Genomic DNA, 17,950 nt, shown 5'->3' on the forward strand with positions numbered 1-17,950 from the left:
AAACTTCAAGACCCTTATTATAAGCACATAGAGTTCAGAAATATGGTCCAACAGTTATCAGCATGAATTGTGAGGCTATACTTAAAAAAATAAACATAGGCTAATTTATAATTGGCTTTTTATCTCAAGGCCAGTCTTTGCCTTTGCTTTTCCTTGCTTTGTGAAAAAAAACAAGGAATCTATGAGTTTGTAAGATTCACTACCCAGCAAAGAGAAAGACACACACAATGACATTTAGAAATACATTCATCTTTATTGGCATGTGAGGTTTACAACATGTAAAAGTGCTGATACACGGTGTCAAGACTGTACATTACGTCCCTCATTTCAATTCAATTATCAATTTCACAGCATAACCTCATAGCTGGAATCTGTAACTACACTACTGAGGAGCAAAATAAACTGTTCTCCATAAGTAGACCGGGGGAATCTGTGTCCTGTATTCAATTCTACACAGACAAAATGAGCGTCAATTGACAATTCTCCAACTTACTCTCTTTAAATCTCTACTTCATGAGCCGACAATGACAGAAAAACTATGATTATTTTCACCAATATGCAGCGTGGGCTGCATGTGAAAGATGAGGCAATTAGGTGGGATATATGCAAGCAATCAGTGCATTAAAAGTCAACCACGCAAAAACAATCCCTTATACAAAACATGCTCCAAATATTCCCTTTGTACTGATTACCTAGAATGCAAACATAATGAGCATAATCAGTTCTTCTACAGTAACAGTGATTGGATAAATTCCCCTTTTTGCAATTTCTCAAATATTTCCATTTTGAAGTTGCCATACATGCAAGATGACTTGATCCTTTTTGGGAGAAAAAAAACAACAGAACAATAACAAAACACACAAGAATTAGTGCTTAAAGAATGGAGAATTAGAAAGCACTATACAATGTATTTGTACACACAAGCTCCATGTAATTAAGCCTAAATAGGAAAGATGGTAAAATTCGACTTAGGTCTTTCTGTTAGTAGGTTAGGTTATCAACCATAGAGGAGGTGGAGTTTTGAGCTCCCACTTTCAAATCCCTTCATTTTATTGTATTTTACTCATACATGGCTAAGGTTGGCTAAGGCACGTATCATGTAACCGCAAGATAGTGGGTTCGAATTTCCCTATGTCTCTCTCTCTCTCTTCCAGTAAACAATGCCCAAACAATAATCTGAAAAAAAAAACTGGGATACCAGCCAGTCAGTGTCATTCACCTCTGATATGATGGATATAATGCAGTTTGATTGATTGCATAGTTATTGTAGAATTGATCAATGCTACACTGGTTGTCTATGGGAAGCCCTTAACCTGAATTGATTCCAATGAGACATAATCAGATTCCACACAAGTATAATATGTCTGTATGTATGTATATATTGGTATCATCATCCTGGGTTTCAGTGGAGAGTTTTAGTGTCCCATGATGGTCTAAATGCTGTTTCAGAGGCTTTTCCACCCTGACAAGAATACAAATCTGTGGGAAACATTGAATATTTTTCCTTTTTGGAGTTTTCTTGGCATGAAAACGGTCAAATTTAAAGATTGGCACAAAATATCGGCTATTGGCAGCTTAAATACACAAAATATTGATGTCAGTATCAGCCTTCAAAAACCCCTAACAGTCGAATCCAAGTATTTAGTAACAGGTTGCTAAAACACTGTTAATAACAGTAACAATGGTAAAGCAAGACGAAAATTGGTAGATACATTTTGAGTGGAAGTGCCCCTTAGCCCCTGAGAATGATCATTATCTTATTGACTTTGGCGTATCATGGGAGTGACCTCTGGGTGGCCTCTGCCGGGCGTGTTCACAGAGACTGGTAGCCGTCTGTCCTCCTCCTGCGGCCCAGCAGGTAGGCCACCACCACGATGACGATGAGCACCAGCAGCGTCACTCCCACCGCGATGGCCACGCGGTAGTCCGGCTGGTCAGCGACACACTGGTCAGCTGGAACACACACACACACACAGATATCAAATTTACGTCTGACAACTGATAAAAACAGATGAAACGTGGACGACAATCCACTAAACCCTATGGAAAACTCCCTGCATCTAATATCATTCAACACCAAAACTTCTAAACCTGCTGATATCCACATATCAGCAGTCCAAATTTCTTTATTTCAATTATTATTTGGTCAATGTGATAAATTGATTATGTGATTCAGTTGAAGGGACTGACAAGATGCTATTATTATTACTTTATAAGTCACCAAATTATCAGTTTAGAGGAAACATTGGTCCTGGGTGTTCCCTGATAGGCGATTTTCTTTTTAATGATTTTTAGGCAGCAGCAACGCTGGCAAGCATCGAGAATTGTCAATGAAGTCACTGTTAAACTGTGCATGTCTTGGAGTGCCGTTTGATTGCTGAACCTGTGGTGGCAACCCTTACTGGCCTGCAGATGGCGCTGGTCAGCTACCTGTGTAATACTACAATTGCCCTTGACTGTGGTAGTATGATTCACAACAGCAGACACACACTTCAGTAACAACCAATATTTGTGACCAACATCATGATTAATACATTAGGCCTACATCCCCCTTCATGGGATAACAAAATACAGCTGCCAAACATGGAGGTAGTTTTTAGAATTGTCTTTCCAATAGATTTCTAGTGATTTTTGCTTGATCTTTACTCTCCATTATAATGAGAAAAACTACAAGATCAAATTTGGATTCACTGAGGCTAAGGTATGGAGAGAACCGAACCTTACCACACCCAGCTGACACCCATGTGATGAAAGTATAGATCCACCCTTATTGATTACTTATTATCTACTTAATAATCAGATGTTGGAGTGGAAGAATCATAGTGGAGACTTTGTAAATACAAATGTCTCTACTTCCTTGTTGGCCTGACCAAACTTGTTTGTTTCATAATTGTAACCTGACACCTCTACTCTATGTATCTCCCAAATCTAAGAGACTCTGTGTGCCTATCGTTGGCAGAGTTTCTGTAAGTGGCACTCTTTTCTTTGTCTGTTCAGCCATGGTGGCTAATGCTGCTCATGCTAACTACCCAGTTCTTCTTCTGTTTATTACAAACAAACCAAAAATGCATCACTTCCTGTGCAGCAGAGGATTTTTCCCAAGAAAGAGCTACCAAACACCAGGTTTTTAGAACAGTAAATGTACATTTTTTTCATGAACTGGATATAGGTATAATCACTAATGTGTTATATCAATCAGTGATAGAGTAGAAAAATGGACATTTATTTATATGAAACTGTTGCCAATATTTTTTAATGAGAGAACACTTACGCAAACCAAACTCCTTGCTTTTGGTCAGATTGAAGGCCTGCATCCTATCTTGAGTGACATCCAGGTACAGTCCGTTCCCCATGTAAAGTGATTCGCTCTTGCAGGAGTAGGAGTGTCCAATCTTGGCAGCAAAGAGATGCACTGACTCGTTCTTGGCAGTGTAAACGGCATTACCTGCAACATTGAAACAAAGCAACAAGGGAATGCTAATGATCAGATATCCAAGCTTGCTAGTCTGCAAAGCTGAAACTAGCTTAGTTGTTACTGGTATCAGGTGCTTGACAGTAATTCAACAGATTGTGTCTATATATAGCTGGAAAGAGACACACAAACAAGGAAGTTCATGTAGCACCGCCTGGTGATTCTCAAACGCTTCTCACAATGTTAATATTTGCCAGTCTTGCGCAACAACCACCTGCAGTTGAAATATAAATGCAAATGAACGGCTGACATGACCTGATCTAAAATGTCAACTTTGAACTGGCAGTAAATAATATGTGGCGATAATATGTGTGCTCCACAGCATTTACCCAGCCGGTCTTGACACACTTTGCTTGGTGGTCCACTGACTTACCTCCAGAGCTGAAGGGGTAGGACAATTTGAAAGACAATGTGTTGACATAGACAGCCTTTTCGGTAGCACTCTGGAGGGGAAAAAAAGAAAAAAGGGACAGCTTGTCACCAAGGTTTCAAATAGGATTAGGTCATTAAAGGTGCCACGTGTAGCATTTTAACATCAATACATCATTACCATGTTAATTCTGATATATTAGTATAATTACTGTAAACAAACAAGACCATCACTGAGAAGACTGGCAGGCTCTACTGGCCTCTACACTGTATTTGACATTGAGTGGCACCGGGTCGGATTTGGCGGGAAATCTGCTGGATTGCTTTACAGCACAAAACAGGAAGAGGGTGATGTTCGTAAAGCATAAAAGTTTTGAGAAACAATAGCACTAATAATTGAGGGCTTTTAGGTGATGTGACACGTTGTCAAATGGCCATATTCTAAGTCCACAGCTCTTGAGCAACAGGCTGTGAACAGCTGATTTGATCTCTAAACTTATGACTCGGCTGTCTCAGCAGCATTCAATAGACATGGTTAATTTCTGTACTGTTTTTTACTGGGAACTGATCATTTCACCACTGATTTAGTGTCTAGATAAGGTCAGCTTGTTAGCTAGCTAACCATAGTATCTGGTCAGCTAACTATCATAATCTTACTGTAAAAAACATCTGATTGTACACTAGCTAACGTATCTAGTAGGAGCTAGCGTTAGCAGTGGCTAGTAGTTACATGTTAACATTAACATTAGCTGCCTTGCTAAATTAGCCTACTGGCAAGTTTTTCTACACTGGTTGTAATATATTCAGACATTATTTGGACACAGCCAATTGGCCATGGTCTCATTTGTTTACGTTAAGTATACCAAGGTATCACAATTAATTTGACACTGATAAATTTAAAAATGCTACATGTAGCACCTTTAAAAGTTCACATCCTGTAGATCTGGAGAGTAACTTTGGAAAAGCATGGGATTAATCACACAAGCCTTGTGGTATGCGACAGTGTGATGAATTTGTAACAGAGTGGTGTTTTGAGGTATAGCATATACACATTGGGGGACAGGCAATGTTACAACATTTGGTCACATCTCTCTAACGTGATTCATCACTTTGCCACAAGGCCAAAGTTTCCCTGTCACATGCTATAAGAATAGATCTGTCAACCATACTTCCCTTTTCTTCACAGTTCTTCACTGATTCCAGTTCCCATATGAAATTACAGGCCTAACAATTTGCTATTGATCAAAAGGCTGAATGAGTTGGTTATTATAAATGTCACATAAATGTCGTACGTTGTATTAATTAATTAATCATTCAAGGCCTTGTGTAGAATGCCAAATCCGTATAATTAGGTCAAAGATAAGATGTGGTATTGTGAAACAGGGCTGACCTGATCGCCACATGCTCTCATTATTGTAATAATACCAAATTTATTACAATTCTAGGAAATCAAAAGTACCTTGTTGAACATGAAGGTGATGGCGCCTTCTTTGAAGGTAAGGGTAAGGTTGGCTTTAGGTGCCTCACACTTCCCTTCTGCTTTTGTCAACTGTGGCTGAACAATGAAGGTTCCATTCAACTGAAAGACAAACAGAGGAATCAATCATGGGATGCATACACATGATTAATTCAGGCACACTGGACGACCACCTTGTACTGAAAGGATGCAGTCGCACCGTCCACGAGATAAATCATGTTGCTTTTGTAGGGTGGGGCAGCAATAGTCTTATGACACGAAGATGACACAAAATCTAACCCTCCGCAGTCATCGAAACACGCCACAATGAGGAAATCAAAACTTACATAAAAACATCGTCAGCATCCTGCCGAGACTTTGCAGGTTTATATAGCGTATCTATTTTCAGGAATTGAGAAAATCGCTTTACTTTGAGCTGAGCCGGAGTTTTGTGGAGGAGACAAGTTCTATCAATGTTGCTGCAATTAGAAGTCATCTATAGAGCTCAATAGATTACTTAAGGCACCTTTAAGACTTTTGTCGTGTGTTGTGTTTATTATGAACGCTGACATGTACCTTGGTTGTTACCAGTCGGATCTGCACGGCCATCTGAGCCATCAGGCAGATCCCACCTTTGTCTGTCAAGCTGTAGTTTCCCACAGTCAGGTTGGCAGGGGGTGTAGGTTTAGGAGGTGCTGGGGTGGTAGGCTTGGGGGTGGTAGGCTTGGGGGTGGTAGTTGTAGGCTTGGGGGTGGTAGTTGTAGGCTTGGGCGTGGTAGTTGTAGGCTTGGGGGTGGTAGGCTTTGGGGTGGTAGTTGTAGGCTTGGGCGTGGTAGTTTTAGGCTTTGGGGTGGTAGTTGTAGGCTTTGGGGTGGTAGTTGTAGGCTTGGGGGTGGTAGTTGTAGGCTTTGGGGTGGTAGTTGTAGGCTTGGGGGTGGTAGTTGTAGGCTTTGGGGTGGTAGTTGTAGGCTTTGGGGTGGTAGTTGTAGGCTTGAGGGTGCTAAACTCAGATGCAGGGGACAGGCTGGCAGCAGGTTTGTTTCTCTTTCCGTCTTCAGCAGATGACAGCGCTTCAGTTGAAAAGAGAGAGGAGCCAGTGCATTACAATGCATGCCGCCATCTGAGAATGTTCTAAAACCTGACCTCTGAACTGGCTGCACATGAGGGTTTTTAAACAAAGACTGAGAATGACACTGTGTAGCTGAGCGTCTGAGTAGATTGGCTGTGTTTAATAGTCTAACTACTTTACGTGTTGACATCAACTGATATCTCTCGTATCTAGACTTTGCCCCAGGCTTCATCTGAGTACACAAGACCACAGCACGCTTTGGCTTGTGCTTTCAGTACACAGCTTATATCTACAGGGTGAAGCAGAGGTAACTGAAACGTCCTAACCCAGCATTCAGAAAGATGCGCCAACAGGATACAGACCACTCATATTTACTGACTGTGCTCTGAATGGAGGGCTTGCAGCTGGATTGGAGTTGTAAGCAGGAATGTAGTGGTAAAAATGTGGGCAAACTTCGGTGATCATCATAAGGCAAACAACCACCAATATGAGCAAGAATCAATTATATTTTTCATAAAAGCATGCAGTTATACTTTAAAAGACCCCTTCTTCGTATGACTTCATATGAGCCTAAAAAGGTGAATAAGCTCTATTCTACAACTAAGAAGGTGGGTAAACTGACTGGTTGTAGGCATACTTTTATTTATTTTTTTAAATACTGTATTTTATTACAACATTGGAGTTGGAGCTTGGGGTTACGCGTTAGCCCTTAATGGGTTAAAAAGCACAAACTGGAAAGGATTCTTCCTTTACTCTGCCAGTAAAAAACAGCCCTCCTGTCTGCCAGCAAACATGTGACTCAGACCTGTAACTTGCTTATACTGCCGAAAGACTCCGGAAATCTCTGTTCTCTACACAACCCAGGAAGTCAGGGTGAGCTGTCAATAACACAACCGAGGGTTTTGATTTATAGCCTGTGTGCAGAAAAAGTGCTAAAGCTGCCTTTATTCGTCAGAATACACACGACCTCTATTAGACAATATTTCCCACCATGGTGTGCATTAGTCGACGGCACGAAGGTGAGAATGTGCATTAACGGCTGAATAGAAAAAATTTAACAGCCTGTTTTTTTAAATAGGCTAATTAATTCTTAAAAGTTGTCCGAGTGGACCTAAATATCTTATAATATTGTAATAAATGTACTGGAGCGGACTTATTTGTCTATATACCGTTACAGTTCACCACTAACCTGCTGAAACACCTTTACAAAATGGTTTCAGTTTTTACGAAGTAATTTGCGTGTGGCTTACCTGAGACAGCAGAGCAAACAATGCAAAGTAACAGAAGTGCCCTCTTCATGGTGACAACTGATGAGTTAAGGATAACTAGCTTACTGCGCCAGTTGTCGTGTAAAGAAGAAACACCACCACCAGTCTGGGGTTAGAGCTGAATGTGGAACTAAAGCAGCGCTGCGTTCGCTTGATAAAAACCAGCTGCGTCAAATTGTCAGAAATAGTCGGAATGTGACGGGAAGTAAGGCGACTTAGCCTTCAAAATAAGAGCATCACTAGTCCTCAAAGAATCCTACTCAAGTAGAAGTACAGTTACTCTGCTAAAATGTTACGTAGTAGAAGTAAAATTACTAGTGTAAAAGGTACCTGAGTAAATGTTATGAGTTGTTTTAAAAAATAGACATTGTTACATCTTTGAACTTTATGCATTGTATGCTTAGCTGTGCTAATTATACCCTGCTGGTTATATGGGATGTTGAGTTATCAGTACTTGGAAGCTGGAAAATATATTAATTGCACACAACTGTTGGTCTGTCAGTTTGTCATTGCCACTTTGCTGTCCTGTAACTGTTGTCTTTCCCATGCAAAGCAAAAAGGACAGTTAAAAAAAAACCTTTAATTAACTTTTAAAGTGCATAAACAAAGTAAAGCATGAATCAACACAACAGTTTATTGCGTAATAAGACTATAGTAACTTAGTGATTTGTGAGAGATTTTTTTTTTTTAAATGCCCAACCCCTTCATTCACTTTTCAGCCGCCATAGCCAAAAATGAGAAAATAGAGATGCTGACTTTCTCTGGGTGGACCTATTTAGATTTTATCCAGTAAAAAAAAGAAGACAAGAACATTGGACATCAACGCTGTTTGGTTTCCTGGTTGTTCATAAGAGAGCAAACTGACTGATCTTGATTTTAGAAGGGAAAAGAGGCAAAGATCAAGGCAAAGTTGAGGCTTCAGTGGGGCTTTTATTTTGAAAGCCGTGACCGGAAGTCCTGCAATTTATTCTATAACTTGAAAACTGGTATGAACAGCTCAGGAAACGAAACTGGGGTTGATAGCAGAGCAAAGGGAGCAGACATGGGCAGACAAGAAATTGCTCAACAGCAAACTGGAGTGGTCATAAGTTAAGCTGCGTGTTATTTTCGACCAGAGGAAAAGGAAACCTAGCCTTCTGACTTCTTTGTTGCTTTGTTAATTTGATTTATATTGAAAATGTGCAGAAACTGTCAAGGGATTGGAGGTAGACGGACTGAAAAAGTGACATTTTGGGCAATGAGTTCAATTGGGCATCAAATTAATGTTCTCCGTGATCTATCTTGTATCAAAAACACTTCGCTTCACTTCATGACCAAAGCTGAACCACCAACACAACATAAATGTCAGTGAAGAGGCTTTCTTCACATTCACAGACATTTAAACTTAGTCGAGGAGATGTAGTAGCAATAACAGCAGTAGTAGTAGTAGCAATAGTACTAGTAGTAGCAGTAGTAGTAGTAGTATTAGCAGTAGTTGTAGTAATAGCAGTAGTGGTAGTAGTAGCAGTAGTAGCAGTAGTAGTAGTAGTGAGCAGCAGTAGTAACCTACTAGGTGTAATAGTAATAGTATTAGTAATCTAGTAATAGTATTAGTAGTCGTAGTAATAGTAGCAGCAGTAGCAGTAGTTCTAGTAGTATTAGCAGTAGTAGTGGTAATAGCAGTAATAATAGTAGTACTAGCAGTAGTATTTGTAGTAGTAGTAGTCAAGTCAAAACTTGATTCTCCCCCAGGGGAAATTTTGTTTGCAGCAATGGTAAAAAATACACAACAATAACCACACAGCAATCAACATGACGAGACAGTCAAGAAGAGAGAACCCCCACAGTAGTAGCAGTAGTAGTAGGCTACTAGTAGTAGCAGTAGTAATAGTGGCAGGAGTAGTAATAGTAGCAGTAGTAGTAGTAGTAGAGTAGCAGAAGTAGTACTACTACTAGTAGTAGCAGTAATAGTAATAATACTAGCAATAGTAGTAGTAGTAATAATAGTATTAGTAGTAGTAGGAGTAGAGGTAGTAGTAGTAATAGTATTAGTAGTAGTAGTAGTAGTAATAATAGTAGCAGTAGTAGTAGTAGTAATAGTAGTAGCAGCAGCAGTAGTAGCAGTAGTAGTAGTAATAGTAGTAGCAGCAGCAGTAGTAGTAGTAGTAGTGGCAGAAGTATTAGTAATAGTGATAGAAGTATATAAGTACAAGTAGTAGTAGTAATGTTGTTATTAACATTATTGGACAGAAGAATGTGGACATTCCTTCACCTCGTGACACAGAAACAGGAAATAAAACTCATCCCCTCAATATATATATATACATGCATCTCCATATAACTATATTGGGTACACACACACACACACACACACACACACCCAAGCAGGTGGTTGCACCGGAATTGTTTAGCTACAGGCTTATCTGAAATATGTGGTCTAAAGGAGGAACTTGAATATCTAGTTGTGTTCATTGTCACGAGGTTGAGGTGAGAAAAGCCCTGACCTAGTTATAATACTTTAAAATGTTTTAAATTGCCAAAACACAATGATAGTTATTTTTATATGGTCAGTTTAATTTGTGTAGTTGTTTGTTTAGTTTCAGCATTCACAATCAATCCACTAAAGCCTAAAGAATAGTATATCTATATATATATATATACATATGTAATATATGTAATAACTATACTTAGAATAAAAACTTATAATACTTTTGCTCGATCTTTGCTCTTCATTATGACATACTGTTTTAGATTTCCCCATTTTTTTATTTCCCGGGAAAACTTTATGATAATGAAGTCACTCTCAGCCAATACCGACGCTGAAAATAAGACTGGGCCCGCCTCCTCTGACGTTGACCGCGAGGAAACTGTGCATTACCATAAAAGGAAAATACTCCCGCATGCGCAGTGGCCTGAGTTTTGTTTGAAGTGAACTGCTGCCTGGAACTGCCCTGCAAGCAGCAAAGTCGCCAAGCATTTGATTTTAACACTACATTTTTCAGATTTCTTCCATATTCTTTTAGTGCCTCTATGCATCGTAGGAACGATGTTAGGCCACCACTATCCAAACGCCGAGAAGTCACAACAACTGGTCAACTATGTGGAGGATTATCTGGAATGTGTGGAGTCCCTGCCTCTGGACATACAAAGAAATGTTTCTCTGCTTCGAGAAATTGATGCAAAGTACCAAGGTATGGTATTTACGTGGTTTATTAACAATTACAACTGTGTGTGTTTCAATCTGGCAAGTTTGGACTGCAGTCTAACCGGGTGTGCTGAAATGGTGGAGCAGGCGCCAGGCTTGTGTTCCCATTTTGCAAAAACCGAACGCCGATTGTAAGTGCTAATATCTGCTTCGATGAACACCAATGTGACCGACTACAATTTGGATAATTTCATTGACGAGCTAAGTGTTAAAAAACCAAGTTAGCCAGCTATCAGTTAGCATAACCCCGATACATTCCGTTCTCTCGTATGTGTCAAGCCAAAGTCCGTTAAAAAATCAGGTAATTTAACGTTTCATTCTATCAGTCAACATGCATGCCCAGTAGAACACGACTCACGACCTGGTATGAATCGGTAGTGTGCACTGACAAATTCGGCATTCATATAATCCAACAAGCAGCACTGTATTGTAACAAAACCTTAACTTTTAGAATTGGTTCACACTGCTCTCTGCCGCCCACCGTGGTGTATTTTCGTGGAAGATGAGTGTGGGACTGACAGGGAAATCACTTATGAAAGTTGGAATTTTATTGACATCAACTGCTGCTTGGTGTGTTGGATATACGCCGAAGTCAATATCGAATCCTAATGATTCGGGAAAATGTTTTAAGTCGTGTTATCACGTATGAACCTTTGCCGATGAGCATGGCAATATTACACAGCCGGATTTTGAATGTAGTTTGGTGCTGCGTTCCTACGATAGAGAACAACGTATCGGGGCTGATTAGCAACTTGTTTTGCTACCCAATTCCCAGCGACAGCAATTAATTTTCGCCTTGTTATTGATTGTGATGTACAATATTCATGTGTTTGACGCGATAACTCTCCTATTAATGCGATAGGGTATTTGTATTAACCAGCGTGAAAGTAGTTCGCTTTGCAGTCGCTTGTTTTCCCTCATTGTTGCATGTTGATGGAGGGTGTGCAACGGCTACAACTAGCCTCCGTTACCGATAAAAACTACACGACGTTATCGACAGATTTACATTAGCGCCAGCTATAGAGTCAACGACGCGTTCAATTTGAATTGTTTTTAAGCGACATTACACATCCAAGCGTGCTTTCAGTACGCTTGCTCCACAACTCTGCTCCGTCGACTGTCGACAGCAAAAGCGAATCGTTCTTTTTCTTTGAGGCAACCCCCTTCAACATCTGACTGCCGTCACTTCCTGTAGGCATGCATTCTAATGCGGAAGTGGAGGCTCCCTCCTCCTCCAGGCTAACTCCAATTTACCTGTCAATGGCCTCTCCATTACTGACAAAGATTAGCAAGTCGTTCATATGTCTGTAGTTGACCTACAGCAAGATTTAGATGGACTTCAACCCAGGTTTTTAACTAAATGTATGGACGTTATCTTACAAATAATGTAGCCAGACCTGTGTACCTATAGCACAACCTTAAACAATATCATTTGTAACAACAAGAAAGTTGAGATTCTCTACAGCTGTTGAACAAACATATCATGTGTTCCTTTGTTTTATTTTGTGTTCTATTGATTTTTTGTCTCTGTTGATAACTAATTGATTGTCTCTGGCTTTTGTATGTAGCCCTATCACCATATGAGACTTCAGTAAAATAATAATAAAGTAACAGCCCCAATCAAAAATTGCAGTTTGCAATGCATCCCCTGCTTTACACTCAGCTCACATGCCCCTTCCCATGCTTCACACTCAGTTTCAGTAATTTGTGGAACCCCACCCCCCACTCTCTGTTTGTATCTTTTATTATCCAGAGGTGCTGAAGGAGGTGGATGAAGTGTTTGAGAAATACAAAGGCGAGCAGGACGCGGCTCAGCGAAAGCGCCTCCAGAACCAGCTGCAGCGAGCGCTCATCATCAGCCAGGAGCTGGGCGACGAGAAGATCCACGTGGTGACCCAGATGACGGAGCTGGTGGAGAACCGCTCCCGCCAGATGGACTCCCACTCCCTGTGCCTCCAGGAGCCCACCGAGGCCGAGCGGGTCCCCACGGAGCGCCGCTCCGGCGTCCAGGAGTCGCCGGCCCCCGAGCGCGCCTCCACCCGACGCCCGCGGCGCCAGCGCAACAGCGAGAGCCGCGAGTGCCACCCGTCGGCCAACGGCTCCCTGGCGGATGACCCGGCGGAGGAGCTGCCCGTCTCGCAGCCCCGAGAGAAGAAGTCCAAGTCGGCCAAGAAGAAGAAGCGCAAGGCCAAGCAGGAGCGCGACGCCTCGCCCGTCGACTTCGCCATCGACCCTAACGAGCCCACCTACTGTCTCTGCGAGCAGGTGTCTTACGGCGAGATGATCGGCTGTGACAACGACCAGTGCCCCATCGAGTGGTTCCACTTCTCCTGCGTGGGGCTTACCTACAAGCCCAAGGGCAAGTGGTACTGCCCCAAATGCCGAGGGGACAACGAAAAGACCATGGACAAAAGCCTAGACAAGAACAGAAAAGACCGCCGGTCGAGGTAGTGACTGGTCTTCGGTTGCCCCTTCCTCCTCTCCAGGTTGCTCTTGACCTTCGACCCGAGGGTTAAGACTATCCAACGTAGTTCATAACAGTACACAAGATGTTGTGAGAGCACAATCGAACACTATTAGTAGCAGCGCTTATTATTAATCAAGGACTCGTGATCGAACTTGTGCTGTTACATCACTGATTATTCCCACTGGCTATAACTGTATTATAGTCTGGGGAGTCCAGTTGCTGTAAGAATCATCAGCCTGAAGCTGCCATGTCCCCTAACTGTATTGTTTAGCCTTTTCTGTGAGACAATTTTATTTTTTGGATGTGTGACAACAGAATGAAAGTATCTCACCATCTTTTGGTTTACTATCCTTTTTTTTTTATTCTGGACAAGGTCCTAATTTAATATAAAGTTAAGCCTACTAATAGTCATTATTATGTTCTCCTGTTTTTGCTAAAACAGTTATGTTTGTCCTTTATTTCAACTCACAAAACATCATTCCTAAATTGATCTCAAATATTTAAAATCATTGACTGTCTATATACAATTATGAGATGAGGTGAGTGAGTTCTATGTATGGCTTATAGAGAATAACCTTAACACGTGAAATGTGAGGTTGACTTTAAATTCAGGAGCTGATTGTTGATGGGACACTGGAGTAGGACTTGATGTTTGTGGACATTCTCCATGTTGTCACTGGCTTAATATCACTATTGTGTAAATTTCTTTTTATATTCATTAAAACAAAGTTATACAGTAATTTAGTGACAAATCCCTTGTCTTTTCTCCTTTACTCCCACCTACATTTCAAGCCGGCATGGTCTTTAGCCTGGGATTCTCGTACAATTCTGCACACAGTCAGCCTAGTCGGAGATCTTGTCTCATCTTCCTCCCTTCAGAAGAAGCTATTTGCCGCCATTATTCTTTGGACGGTATAAAAAACAAGTTCCGCTATTACAGAGCGAGTTATTCCATCACAGTAAACATAAAAGCTTCATTTGATTTGGTCAAAGTTTCTGTTTTCTCCTTATTTCAGGAAATAATCCCTTAAAATTGTCACATCCATGTCTTTTTATGTAGGCCATCTTCGCTATGTTTGACACTGTAATGTTTGTATTTTACAAACAACAAAAAAACGAGTAAATGTTAACAAGTCTAATTACATACAGCATGCACTGCAAAATGACTAGGATGTAAACTAGATGTAGACAGTAGTAAATGGGCTGTAACTCTAAATGACACCAGTGTTCCCCTTTAAGATTATTATTTGTCCCTTTTGGCGCACTTGTTTCATGGCCTAAAGGCCCTGACACACCAAACTGACGGTCGGCCGTCGGCCAATGTCGGGCCGTCGGTAAGCGTCGGTGTCCCTAGTTTTTGCTGTGTGTCCCGCACCGTCGGCACTAGTCGGACCCTGTCGGCGTCTTTTCGGCCGATTGAGCATGTTGAATCGGCGTCGGAGCCCGTTGGTGAGAGAGATCACTCTGATTGGTAGTTCGTTGTTTTGCCTCTGGATGATTGGACTGATAAATTCCTTCAACATGTGGAACTGAACAGGAAAGAGCCGAGTGAAAATTTTAAAATCGGAGGTTTCATTTATCTCCAGCTCTCGACACAGGTTGGGGGAAAGCCCCTTGAGCCTGTCGCTGGAGTAACGTTATTCATGATTTCACCCATTTAGTGCGGTATTATTTATTTTTCGCCTCCGCCTCTTCCTTTCTTCTTCCACAACCAAAAGACCAAGGGCTGACAACGCCAGTGCCATTTGCAACTTCTTATCAGACATATGGTTATTTCCCCTCACGCAGGCGCAGAACATACGTGCTAGTTGGCCGTCGGCTGTAGTCTTTGCGGTGTGTTCAAGTGCAACTTTTTGGACCAGACGCAGGCGACGTGAGGCGACGCAACAGTCGGCCTTCGTCGCCACTGGTTCTTTGACGTCGGTTTGGTGTGTCAGGGCCTTAACCCTACATGGTTGGGTGGTGATCTACTGGCTGAGTGGAGTTTGTCCTCCACTCTGAATCGGCAGTAAAAACCGGCCAGCAACCGAAACAGAAAGCCACAATCTGATCAGTAAGCTCTCTACAATGACCAAATGTAGAGAACGTACATTTATTTATCGATCGACTTGCTAAAATACATTTTTACCAAGAGCTTATCAGCCATGTATTTTAATTTGCCATAGAATTATTTATAACAAAACCTTGCTTTTTAAGTACCAATATAGCTATTGTATGTTGTAAGGAAAAATCCTAACCCTCTAAAACACAGCTGTTTCAAAACTAGCTGGCTATCTAGCTAGCTTGGTGATGGGTCTTGCATTTCTGGGTCCATTTAGTTGTATGGTGGTGTATTTTTTTATTGCCATGGATAACTGGCGCTACAATGGAGTTTGATTAGCAGAAAATGTTTCAGCGATCTAAAACATCAACGGTAAACATCAGGTTTGGTGTCCCACAGCTGCAACAAGTTCACGCCTCTTGTCTGGAGGTTGTTGAAAGGCATTCTGGGAAATGTAGGAAATCTCTAACTGGAGTAGAGGAGACGAGGCAGGTTGAGGGAAAGTGGGTACATCAAAAAAGTAAATTACAACACTGTTATCACAAAATAACTCCTGGAATGCACTGAACATCACAGATTGCTGATATCTAACAGTAGAGTATCTGAGGGTGGATTTGTCCTTTAATCTAGCACACCCTATAAGTCCTCTTCCTCGCTGCTACTGGACTCTCCGAACAGGTCTTCCCCTGTGGAGACTTGCGTGGTCGTGGTGAGGGTCTGGGCTGTGGGCCGGACGGTGATGAGGGCGGGGCTGTGGCTGAGGCCCAGCAGCACGGAGATCCCTCGCCCTTCCAGCGGCATCATACACTGGACACGTGCGTCCAGAGAGAGCACAGACAGGACACTGCATGCCTCCAGGTCCCAGAGGCTTAACTGTCCTGGATGATCAAAGTCAACAGAAAAACATGGGAGAGATTCTGCTGTGTTGATCAGATAACACACAAGTATGCATGAATATGTTTCTATTATTATTACTCTGGATTTTAATGGAGAGTTTTAGTGTCCCATGATGGTCTAATGCTGCCTTCAAATGGAACTCGTGAGCTCATGGTTACGACATGGGAAGTCGTGTACATGACTCGTGAACTCGGAGCTTTCAGAAAATTTCCACTTCCAAAGTGTGAATACCACAGGAGGGGGGCGTTCATATGGACTCTTCTCGTGAACACGGTAAAACACGACCCCATTTGAAGGCAGCATAAATGCTGTTTCAGAGGCTTTTCCACCCTGACAAGAATCCAAATCTGAAAGAAACCTTTTTTGTAAGTGGTTGGCATGAATGTGGTAAGATTTAAAGGTAATAAATATCAAAACCCATATCGGTTCAACCCTACTGCGCCTGGAACTGCATCATAAATTCATGACACTCATTTCAAAGTGTGAAAACACACACACACAAACAAGCTGTAAAGTGACACCCCTATGCAAACACTTCCTGAGAAGAAAACACACACACAGTAGGTTTTTAGCACCTGAGTGTGATGACAAACACACACTTCAGTCTTGTCAAACCACAATTCTTTCCATTCCTTTATAGGAGCTTTAATTAACTAACTCTGTTTCCTACCCGACAGCAGAATGGCTTTGGCTCCTCCCTCGGTCATGTACACTTTACTGGATACTCCTATTCTGAGGTTCCCATAGCCGGAGATGCTCTTATGGTTTCTTTTGAAGGGGTCCCACACCTTCAGTCTGTCAGAGGGAAGATGGACAGTACTAATTAATATAACTGTAAGAAGGAGAGCCAATTCATGCTCAACTTTTGAAACTTGGTATAGAGGGCTTTCAGGTGATGTAACACACCCTCTGGCGGCCATATTGGAGGTCTAAGCTCTTAGGCAAAAATAGCTGTCAACAGCTGATTGTGTTTCTAAATGTACAACTTGGCCACCTCAACAGAAGCGAAAAGACATGGTTAATTGCTGTGCTGTTTTTGACTTGGAACTGATCATTTTGGCACTGATACATTTTGTGTTTATGTCAGCTTGTTAGTTAGCTAACCATAGCACCTGGTCAGCTAACCAACACTGTCTTGTAAACACATCTGATTTGCACACTAGCTACTGTATCTAACAGAAGCCAACGTTAGCGTTAGTAGTGCCTAATAGTCGCATGTTAACATAAATATTGGTTTCTTTGCTAAATGAGCCTGCTGGCTAATTAGCTAGCTAACAGTTTGTTCAGGTTAACTGAGCTGACTCTTTTCAAGCTACAACTCAGAGTGTTTTGGAGTAGAGACTAGGGCTAAAGACAAGATAGTTTACTGTGTCACAGTAACCTACATTTGGAAACAAATCCACCTTATCACACTGTTCACTTTTACTTACGACTGAACTGACCTACAGCCACATCATAACTATCTTTTTCAGGTGTCTCTTTTTCTACCCCTCTATTCGACAGCAGAAAAGACCGGAATTAATTCATCACTCTAGTCAATAAGAAAGCTGAAAACTTTTACTTGTTGCTCCCTGTGACCCCAAAGACCACTCTGCTGGCACCGCCTGTGATCGCCAAGCAGCAGACTCCAGGCTCATTCCTCAGCCTTTTCCTCACCTAGGAGCATTTGGACAAAACACAGCCTCAGGTCAATATGAGAAACACATATTCATATTACGCTGTAGGGG

The 17,950-nt window shown here is 41.6% G+C and overlaps 3 protein-coding genes across 3 annotated transcripts in view; 1 reads left to right on the top strand and 2 right to left on the bottom strand.

The window, feature by feature from the left end:
* LOC139932323 (bolA-like protein 2) overlaps nt 1-17,950 on the bottom strand; it is a 48,648-nt gene that overhangs the window by 15,991 nt on the left and 14,707 nt on the right. The gene's annotated exons all lie outside the window — the stretch shown is intronic.
* cd68 (CD68 molecule) lies at nt 229-7,759 on the bottom strand. Its single transcript, XM_071926051.2, has 6 exons — nt 7,617-7,759; nt 5,874-6,367; nt 5,301-5,420; nt 3,846-3,915; nt 3,272-3,445; nt 229-1,953 (listed from the first exon to the last, which is right to left on the bottom strand). Exons 1-6 carry the CDS (start codon nt 7,663-7,665, stop codon nt 1,814-1,816), a joined length of 1,047 nt encoding a protein of 348 aa, XP_071782152.1. The 5' UTR covers nt 7,666-7,759; the 3' UTR covers nt 229-1,813.
* ing2 (inhibitor of growth family, member 2) lies at nt 10,542-14,016 on the top strand. Its single transcript, XM_071926052.2, has 2 exons — nt 10,542-10,804; nt 12,572-14,016. The coding sequence occupies exons 1-2, from the start codon at nt 10,660-10,662 to the stop codon at nt 13,267-13,269; spliced, it is 843 nt and encodes a 280-aa protein (XP_071782153.1). The 5' UTR covers nt 10,542-10,659; the 3' UTR covers nt 13,270-14,016.

The sequence above is a fragment of the Centroberyx gerrardi genome, chromosome 23 (genome assembly GCF_048128805.1).
Source record: "Centroberyx gerrardi isolate f3 chromosome 23, fCenGer3.hap1.cur.20231027, whole genome shotgun sequence".
Lineage (NCBI taxonomy): Eukaryota > Metazoa > Chordata > Actinopteri > Beryciformes > Berycidae > Centroberyx > Centroberyx gerrardi.